The sequence below is a fragment of the Alosa sapidissima genome, chromosome 13 (genome assembly GCF_018492685.1).
Source record: "Alosa sapidissima isolate fAloSap1 chromosome 13, fAloSap1.pri, whole genome shotgun sequence".
Lineage (NCBI taxonomy): Eukaryota > Metazoa > Chordata > Actinopteri > Clupeiformes > Clupeidae > Alosa > Alosa sapidissima.
In genome coordinates, this window is record NC_055969.1 from 23,104,450 (window position 1) to 23,114,963 (window position 10,514).

General features: G+C 45.4%; 1 protein-coding gene across 1 annotated transcript in view; it reads right to left on the reverse strand.

Annotated features, from left to right (window-relative positions):
• The window catches only part of si:dkey-81j8.6 (serine/threonine-protein kinase 10), a 15,367-nt gene extending 8,494 nt beyond the window's left edge, over nt 1–6,873 (reverse strand). The window contains exons 1-9 of the mRNA XM_042059942.1: nt 6,467–6,873; nt 4,528–4,692; nt 4,202–4,250; nt 3,909–4,058; nt 3,125–3,197; nt 2,735–2,929; nt 2,095–2,269; nt 169–1,515; nt 1–132 (exon numbers count right to left, since the gene is read on the reverse strand). The exon at nt 1–132 is cut by the window's left edge and continues 1,044 nt beyond it. Coding sequence (XP_041915876.1) covers nt 1–132; nt 169–1,515; nt 2,095–2,269; nt 2,735–2,929; nt 3,125–3,197; nt 3,909–4,058; nt 4,202–4,250; nt 4,528–4,692; nt 6,467–6,616 — 2,436 coding nt within the window. The 5' untranslated portion in view covers nt 6,617–6,873. The remainder of the gene's footprint in view (nt 133–168; nt 1,516–2,094; nt 2,270–2,734; nt 2,930–3,124; nt 3,198–3,908; nt 4,059–4,201; nt 4,251–4,527; nt 4,693–6,466) is intronic.
• Nucleotides 6,874–10,514: the final 3,641 nt, after the last annotated feature.

The following is a 10,514-nucleotide window of genomic DNA, read 5'->3' on the forward strand; positions in this document are numbered from 1 at the left end:
TTGGGTGACCTTGGGTTCAGTGCTGGTGACCTGGGTCTCAGGGGCAGTTTCTGGCTTCTTACCCGCCTCCTCCACCTCGTCCCCTTCCTCTCTCTGTCCTGGGGCACCTCCACCCTCCCTCCGGCCCTGTCCCTGACCCTCCTCATCCTCTCCTCCTCCACCCTCCTCCTCCTCCTCCTCCTCCTCCCCCCACGACGGGTGTCCACTTCTCTGCTCTCCCTCCTTTCCTAGCTTATGCTGGTCTTCACTGGCGTCAGCCGTAAGGTCCGCTAGCGGCGGATGCTTGCTCACGCCTCTGGCATCCTGCTCGCTGGCAGGCCTCGGGCTGGAGGCCAGGTCCAGGTAGTCCCCAGCAACTGGCCCCGTGTGCTCCTGCGTTGGGGCAGTCTGGGGCTTTTCCAGTGTGAGGGCAGGAAGCAGAGGACTTCCTTTGTCGTCACACTCCGTCATCTGGGCAACTGATGAGTCGCAGATGCTGATTGGCTGGGAGGTCAGTGTCAATGGAGCGGAGCTCTGCGCAGATAGCTGGGCTTGCATCACGTCCTGTGTGGGATTGGTGTTGCCACCACTGTCTGAGGTTTGTGGCGTAACAGGAAGGGGCGCGTCTGGGCCCACAATGACTAGTGTTTCAGCACCACTCTGGGTGTCTGATGCAGGGGGTGGATCTGTCTGGGATGCAGGAACTGATGAGTGTATCTCTGATGAAGGAGGTGTGGGTGTGTTGGATGCAGGAGATGTGTGTGTTTCTGATGGAGGAGGTGGGTGTTTTTCTGATGGAGGATGTGTGTGTGTGTCTGGTGCAGGAGGTGGGTGTGTATCTGACAAAGGTGTGTGTGTATCTGACGGAGGTGTGTGTGTATCTGATGCAGCAGGTGTGTGTGTATCCAATGGATGTGGCTGACACACTTCTGCTTCCGCATGTCCAAGCGTCTGTCCCACTGCTCCATCCATCTCCACGGTGGTGTCCGACTTCTCTACTATGGCCCCAGAGACTGCAGGCACGTCATGGTCCTCTGAGGTGCCATCCACGGTGTCCTGGGCAGGTTCGGCCTGTGCTGCAGCGGGAGCGATGTCGGAGCCCTCCTCTTGGCTGGCTTTGGGGGCGTCCTGCTGCTTTGCCCCAGAGGACAGAGGGTTCTCGCTCCAGAAGCCGGATTTGCGTCGGGACAGGAAGGACAGCAGTGTGCCTGGTACTGACCGGCGCCTGGCCCTCTTCTGGGCCTTGTCCCCCGCTGACGAACTCTTCCTGGATGTTGCCGTGCCAACGTTCTGAACATTCTGTGTTGCTGGTTCCACAGGGGGGGATTCCGGGGCTGGGGATTCCGGAGTAGAAGGTTCTGGAGTGGGAGGTTCTGGAGTGGGGGGTTCTGGTGCTGGAGGTTCAGGGGCAATACTGGGTGAAGTGGCCTCAGGTGTCTCCTGGGTCACCAAGTCCTCAATCTTCTCTCCACACACAGATGGTCTTTTCTCCTGCTCAGTGCTGCCCTCTACAGCGCTGTGGATATCCAGCAGAGACTAGACACCAAGAGAACGTAACATCAATCATACACATACTGAACATATCTACAAAATAATATATATGTGTGTGTGTGTGTGTGTGTGTGTGTGTGTGTGTGTGTGTGTGTGTGTGTGTGTGTGTGTGTGTGTGTTGCTAGGTCAGTAATCACCTACAGAGAGCCGCTCAGACAATGTCAGAAGTGCCGTTCGTCATGTTATGAGGTTATGTGTCATCAAAATGATTTTGGAAACGTTATGTTAAGGTCAAAAAACTGTTAAGGGTGCCTTTAAGATTATAATACCATCCTAGCAACATCCTGGATACTGTCCCCTATTAACATCTGGGATACCATCCAGGATATAGCTAGGATGGTATCAGAATTTTAAATTGGTAAGTTACTTAATTAAATGTCTGTCTGTGTGTGTGTCTGTATGTTAGCATGGCTCAGAATGTTGATAAGTCAGCCTCAATCTCCTCAATGACTTTGGCCAGGTTTCTGTGTGTGTGTGTGTGTGTGTGTGTGTGTGTGTGTGTGTGTGTGTGTGTGTGTGTGTGTGTGTGTGTGTGTGTGTTAGCGTGACCCAGCATGACTCTACCTCAGCCTCGAATTCCTCTGTAACCTCGGCCTTGGCCTCGGCAATGAGGTCCCGAAGGCTGCGCCCGTCACGTCCGGCGCAGGAGAAGGGGTGTGTCTGCAGCTGCTGGGCACCCCAGCGCGACTCCGGAGTCTTATGCAGCGCACGACGCAGGAAGTCCTGGAAGTGTGACGACCTGGATGGGCAAGGTCAGAGGTCAGGCACTGAGACAGGGTTGGTGCAGTAAAGCATTATATGGCATCATAAGAGTGAACACTGAGACGGGATTGGTGCAGTAAAACATCATATGGCATCATACTGTACAAGTGAATGGACATGATCTATAGAATAAGGAGAAGGGTGAAGAAGGCATCCATGCAGTAGAGTTATCAGGGTGCATATTGACTGACTGACTGACTGACTAACTGATCGATCAATAAACTCCAGCGCTCACCAGAGGGTTAGTGAGGGTGGATGGAGGGGACTTGATTGATTGAAGTGACTGACAGACTGACTGATTAATTGATTGATTGATTAATTGAATGAAGGAATGAATGAACGGTTCTTTGATTGGATTCCTTCATTGATTGGATGGCTGGATGGTTAAATGGCTGGTTGGTGGGTTCTTTGATTGATTGATTAGTCGATAGATTGTGCTCACCAGAGGCGTGGGTTGGCGAGGGTGGGTGGAGGGGACTTGGTGATCTTAAGCAGCACCCTCATGGGGTTGAGCGAGTGGTGGGGGGGCTCCATCTCCGCAGCCTCGATCAGTGTGATGCCCATGGACCAGATGTCTGACTTGCTGGTGTACGGGTTGTCCTTCGACGTCTCACAGTAGATCACTTCAGGGGCCATCCTGGGACAGGCAGGGCAGATGGACCACAATAAACAAACCATTTGCCTCCACCTGAGGAGGTGAGCTTGTATGCTAAAACAGAAATATGTATCCTCTCCTTTTTTTTAACTTCCTTGGGAGTGCTTTCCAAACTACTGTCTAAGAGTAAGTGGGTTGTTATTGTGTATATTTTTTAAATAAAACTGTGACACCAACCAGTATGGTGTGCCGATGAACGTCGCTCGCTTTTGGAGGGAATAGTCATTTTTAGCAGACACTCCGAAATCAGCTGGACAAAACAAAAGCAAAGAGCACAGATAGTATGATTTGGGGTTATTGTGATTTTTACTCATTGATGTACATCATTTAGTATGTGTTATATGTTCAGGTCTGTATGTGGCATAGACTGGTTCAGATATACAGTTAATGAAGGAGAAATCAAGCCATTTTTTTACATAGATATCCGTTTCTCGAGGTCACCAAGTGCTGTCGGTACGGAAAAAAACTAAAACAATCGGTTTTGCCTAGCTTGAGTTGCTGCAACCAACAGCTAAAACGGCCAGGCAGCTACAGCACTACACTCTGGGGGTATAAACATGGGGGCTCATGAACATGCCCCCAGAATGTAGCACCGTAGCTGCCTGAAAGCTCTAGCTGTTGGCTGGAGCAATTTGAGCTACTAGGTAAAACCGATTGTTTTCGGAGTTTTTTGTACCGACAGTACTCGGAGACTTCAAGAAACAGAGTTCTATGTAAAAAAAATTGCTGGATTTCTCCTTTAACATTTTAGCATGTTAAATCTCTGCCTGGGTTTGAGTGTGTGTTTGTGTGTGTTTGTGAGAGAGAGTGTGTGTATGTGTGTGTGTGTGCGCACGTGTGTGTGTGTGTGTGTGTGTGTGTGTGTGTGTGTGTGTGTGTGTGTGTGTGTGTGTGTGTGTGTGTGCGTGCGTGCATGCATGTACATCTATATACAATATATGTGTGTGTGTGTGTGTGTTACCCAGTTTGACGACTCCTTCCATGGTCAGCAGAATGTTGCCAGCCTTGAGGTCTCTGTGGATGATGTGGTGCTGATGCAGGTAGGAGAGCGCCTGCAGAGACTGGCAACACACCTCACTGATCTGCTGCTCATTCAGACCCCGCTCCAGCTCTACACACACACACACACACACACACACACACACACACATCCATACATACACAATCACTACTGTACATTCAATTCACTACATGCTTTATAACACATAAGGTGGCATGTGGAATTTTAGGGGAGATGGTTTCAGTGCCACTCACCAAGCATGATGTCATCTAATGCTCCCCCAGGGCAGAACTCAATAAGGATCTACAGAAGGGCAACAGAAATCAATCAATCAATCTATCTATCTATCTATCTACACATCTATATATCTATCTATCTATCAATCAAATTGTATGTATAGCACACTTTCTATAGACATGGAATTCAGTTCTAAGTGTTGGCAAGATTGTTTAACTAAATAATATGTAACTACAATGACCCCATGAAGAAGGAGAACAAAACAAACTAGCTTTTGCAGGCCAATCAGCATGTTTTGGTGTTGAACTGAGTCTATCTACTGTTGGCTTGTGAGTCTGCTCACCCAGAGCCAGCCTTCAAAGAAAATGGCGTCCAGCAGTGAGATGATGTTGCCGTGGTGACACTCTGCCAGGATGTCGATCTCTGTGATGTAATCCTCCAGCTGTTCTTCGCCCCGCACCTCGATGACTTTGGCAGCGGCGAAGGCGTTGGTTTCCCGGTTGCGTGTCTTCACCATAAACACAGGACATCATCAGAGCTATTGCTTGTTTTTAATTTTAACATTTTTATTTCAGATTGTATGTGTATTGTGTTTTTCATGGACATAGTATACTTTTTCAGACTATAGATTGTTCATATACACTTTTGTATATATAAACACCAGGAGAGATAAATGGGTGAAAATGTCAAACAGGAAGTCATTTTCTGCGTGCTATGTTTGGCAGGAAATCTGCAAAACCGCAGCAGAGCTTCGATGTCAGTCTGTCGGTTACCAAGGCAACGTGTCTTTTGAGAAATGCAAAGAGCCAATGCACCATTAAAGAATTAGACATAAATAGAGAGGGACAGAAATGATAGATCCAGAAAATATTATAAGGACTTTAAATTATTAAGTGATTTTAATTTATGTAAATCATTATTCCTTATTATCACTGTTGTAGTCAATCTCATTCTCAGTCAAGTGTATTTTGTTATATTATCAAAAAAATCATACAAACTGTAAATTCACATTTTTAAAATTAACATACCTCTTGTATATATGGAGCATGTATGTGTATAGCGTCTATCAGGGGTTTTCAACTGATTGTGAACCAGGGACCACCATTTTGACTAATTACGTAACCCCAGGACCACCACTGAATAAAACATTCACATCTCACTGGACATGCTTGAAATTGAGTATTTTAGCTTTTTACATCAAACATGTTTTCAGTCTGTTTGAAGTCAGCACACTTTCGAGCTCATCACTGCGAAGTGGACTTGAATGTGGCACCAAACCACCAACTGCTCAGCACTCCCAAGGCGCCCATCCCCCATCTATACCCCGGGCGTAGCGCTGTGGCTGCTAAACCACTCACTCCTCTAGGCCAGTGGTTCTTAAACTTTTTGTCTGACGACCCCCCCAAAAAACATGGGCCAAGTCTCGCCAACCCCCTTCTCTCTAACTGGCGGAATTTGGTTTTGAAATATTGTGAGATGGGCTTTGGAAGCAGAGGCAGAAAATGTCTTCTCTCATAGGTATGTCAACATCAAAATATTTTTGGCGACCCCCAGTTTGAGAACCACTGCTCTAGACAATGGTAGGGGCAGTGACCGCTACATTTGACCAGTCCAAAAGGCCACATCCTACTTGACCTGGTCAAATACAGTAGTCGTATTTCTCTGCCCCTTACCGTGTGTGTGTGTGTGTGTGTGTGTGTGTGTGTGTGTGTGTGTGTGGTCAAATAGAGAACTCAAACTCAAGCTACTGGAGTCTCTTTCACAATACAGCCTGTTCCATGACAATCAATTCTCATGACAAAGTGGATAGGTGAATGTTATGCAATAGTGTATGTGAGTCTTAATAGAGCGGGAGGGGTCCTGTGTGTGATGGAGTGATGTTTGTGCCCCTTATCCTACCGATGCTCAAACACTGTAGATAGGCCATTGCTCTCCAGAGGATGGTGTAGGTTCTGTCCCAGTGCGGACGCCTGTTGACTCTTCACAATGGGGCTAAGTGAATATAAAGCTTACTGTATGTTTGAGTGTCTCATTTGAGCCTTGTGTGTGGTGTGGTGTTGTGGCATATCTCTATCGCCCAACCTGTGGTTCTGGTGTGATGTGTATGTGTTTGTGTGTGTTTGTATGTGTGTGTGTGTGGGTTTGTGTGTGTTTGTGTGTGCATGCATGTGTGTGCGTGTGGGTTTGTGTGTGCATGCATGTGTGTGTGTGTGTGCATGCATGCGTGTGTGTGTGTGTTGTGTGTGTGTGTGTGTACGATGACGCTCTTCCTCCCCTCCTACCTTGTAGACCTTCCCGAAGGCTCCGTCCCCCAGTTCTCCGAGGGTCTCCCAGGCCTCCGCAGGGTCCACATCCCTCTGCAGGTTCTCGTACTGCTTCACGCGTTTCTTCTCCGCACCCAGACGGAAGATACGCATCAGGAGGGCCGCCATTGCCCTCTCCTCCTCCTCTTTTCTCTCTCTTCTTTGTCCCCCTCTCCTGTGCTGCGCTCCCTTCGTCTGGCCCAGCCGAAGTGTCCAGCGTCTTCGTCCTCTCTCCGTCAGGCAGTGGGCATCGGCCCAGACGCTTGCCGAGAACTGTTGTCGTCTCTTAGGACAAAGGGACTTTCAGCGGAGACAGAAACAAACAGTTGACATGACATGCCGCTCTGAGCTTCTGCACACCTCTGAGCGAGCCAGGAAACTGCAACGCAAAACCACATCCGTTAAAGATAGAGGGGAGAGAGAGAGAGAAAGAGAGAGAGAGAGAGAGAGAGGCTGAAAATGGGTGAGGTGTTGGAGGCTTGCGTGTGTTTTAAACTGTGTGTTGTTGAGGGGTGAGACTTGTTTACGCTGGGGATAAAACAACCAATGGCTGATGAAGAAGAGGCCAATTGAAGAATAGAGAGTGTTTATTGTACTGAAGAAGAGTTTCCAAGTGGCACTGTTGTGTTGTCGGTGTGTTTCCATTTTGTCATTATTCTGACGCATGGTGGTTTCAGACTCCACACACTGCAGCAGGTCATAAGGACACACACACACACACACACATATACACATACACATAAACACACACATACATACACACACACACATGCATACACATACACACACATACACACACAAATACACATGCACGCACATACACACACACACACACACACACACACACACATAACCAAAAGTAAAAGCCATAACCAATAGTAAAAATTATTATTATTATAAGCCTGATGCTTTTTCTCTACGAAACTCCCCCTCGCTCGGTCTGAAGCTCTTTTCCTTTTCTTTGCGTCTTCCGTCAAGGGTTTTCGCCGGCTCTGCCATTATACACACGTTTGCAACAATCTCTAGCGTTTCGTTAGCCTGCCTCTGTGCTGTAAACTGATCCTGCTTCGGTCGGCGGGTAGGATACACTGAACTTGCAAGTGGGATATTCTTCCTACAGGCAGTAGGGGCGGGCGAGAGAGCCTTCATTCGCCCTGTAATGAGTCATTTAACCATATACCGACTTACGAAGATGATTAATTAACACAAAAACGTTGCCTGGTGTCCCTTTAAACTCTTACCAAATTGTTTCAGAAGTGCAGCAAACACTTCTTTCTTGTGATTTGCAATTCCAAAGAAAATTCATGTCCATATCTGTTGAACCCTCTTAGATAGATAGATACTTTATTGATCCCCGAGGGGAAATTCAAGATTGCCATTAGAGCAGTCATAGGTTGTCCGGCCCATGCCGGATAAGCTATTGTGATTGGATTTTGTGTTTTTGGTAATTCAGAAACGGGCGTCGATGATGTCCTTTCCAGATAGACCGATACAGGGACCTAAGTTCGAGTCTGACCTGAGTCATTTTCCAATCCTAACCCATCTCTCTCCCACTCTCATAAAAGCCCAAAAAATGTATTAAAAGCCCAAACTAAATTTAAAGGAAATGTGATCATATATGCAAGAAACAACTAAAAAAAGAAAAGCATCCATACATCACATTCCCACATTGCTGTTTTTTGTATGGTGAAAAGTGCAAGTACAAAAAGCCAAAAATACACAAAACACATACAAATGAACAAATGGATGGTAACACGTGCAAATTAAGAAATCACCTATACTGTACATTTCAAAACATTTGCGCAGCACAAGAAATGATTAAGAGGTGAAATGAAAGAATGCTGTTTAACTCACCAGTCTGTGCTGCTTTTACCTACAGCTGAGTGGAGAATGCTTAACACTTAAGGAAACCAAGGGTCCTAATTTAATGCTGGCCAAAGTGCAAAGTCAGTCTATGAGTAAAGTTATCATGCATGAACTGCATCATGTGGTGTGAGACAGCTTTTAGCTGGCCCACTGCTGTGTGTGCTTAGGATCTCCCTGATGGTATTAAATTTGCAAATAAATTTAGATTTTGCATAGTTAAGCAAGCTTTAGTTAGACTTTGCACTTTGCCCTGCAGCCTACCAGCTTTTCAGTATAGTCATTCTTGTACGTCAAACCCACCTAAAGTGTTTCCATTTCATCTGACAGTTTTTAGAAGGATAGGACTCATGAGGAAAAGTTTATTTATTTATTTATTTATTTATTTATTTAATAATCACTATAGTAGTTGGTTGGCACCGAGACCTGAGTTCTTATTTCGTTCTCCTCATGCTCCCATGTTGTGAGAATGACAATAAAAGTATCTATCTATCTTTCTATCTATCTATCTATCTATCTATCTATCTATCTATCTATCAATAGACCACAATTCCAGACAAAGTCACTGTACCATTCAGTAACTCCTGCCGTTTACATTTGTAATTAAATGACTGGAAAGGCGTTTACCTGGCATGCCCTCTAAATAATCTATTAGCAGTGAGGTCACTTTTTAAGATTTTTTGGGGGACTTAGTGACCCCAAGATGGTACCTTTTTCTGTAACTCTCCAAAGTGGTTCTTATGGAATTTGTTGCCTCTCTTACCATCCTTCATACTGTGCATGGGGGCAAGATCACAAGATCACATGTTTGTCACATTTCAGCCTTGCCATCTCCAGCCATCGTGTGTAGTTAATTATGCACTGGCATGCTGACCGACAGGTCCATGGATGGCACTTGAGTGCAAGGACGAGACAAAATGGAAAAAAGGAACAAAGTAAAAAGAAAAAAGATAGTTGTGAGGAAGAGACAAAAGAAAAAGCCTTGTTACAGGCATCAACTACATAAGAAGATGTTTCCCAAAGCCTTGTTGTTACAGGCATCAACTACATAAGAAGATGTTTCCCAAAGCCTTGTTGTTACAGGCATCAACTACATAAGAAGATGTTTCCCAAAGCCTTGTTGTTACAGGCATCAACTACATAAGAAGATGTTTCCCAAAGCCTTGTTGTTACAGGCATCAACTACATAAGAAGATGTTTCCCAAAGCCTTGTTGTTACAGGCATCAACTACATAAGAAGATGTTTCCCAAAGCCTTGTTGTTACAGGCATCAACTACATAAGAAGATGTTTCCCAAAGCCTTGTTGTTACAGGCATCAACTACATAAGAAGATGTTTCCCAAAGCCTTGTTGTTACAGGCATCAACTACATAAGATGATGTTTCCCAAAGCCTTGTTGTTACAGGCATCAACTACATAAGAAGATGTTTCCCAAAGCCTTGTTACAGGCATCAACTACATAAGAAGATGTTTCCCAAAGCCTTGTTGTTACAGGCATCAACTACATAAGAAGATGTTTCCCAAAGCCTTGTTACAGGCATCAACTACATAAGAAGATGTTTCCCAAAGCCTTGTTGTTACAGGCATCAACTACATAAGAAGATGTTTCCCAAAGCCTTGTTACAGGCATCAACTACATAAGAAGATGTTTCCCAAAGCCTTGTTACAGGCATCAACTACATAAGATGATGTTTCCCAAAGCCTTGTTACAGGCATCAACTACATAAGATGATGTTTCCCAAAGCCTTGTTACAGGCATCAACTACATAAGAAGATGTTTCCCAAAGCCTTGTTACAGGCATCAACTACATAAGATGATGTTTCCCAAAGCCTTGTTACAGGCATCAACTACATAAGAAGATGTTTCCCAAAGTCTTGTTACAGGCATCAACTACATAAGAAGATGTTTCCCAAAGCCTTGTTACAGGCATCAACTACATAAGAAGATGTTTCCCAAAGCCTTGTTGTTACAGGCATCAACTACATAAGAAGATGTTTCCCAAAGCCTTGTTACAGGCATCAACTACATAAGAAGATGTTTCCCAAAGCCTTGTTGTTACAGGCATCAACTACATAAGAAGATGTTTCCCAAAGCCTTGTTGTTACAGGCATCAACTACATAAGAAGGTATTTCCCAATTGCAATAAGAAGAAATGTATACCTT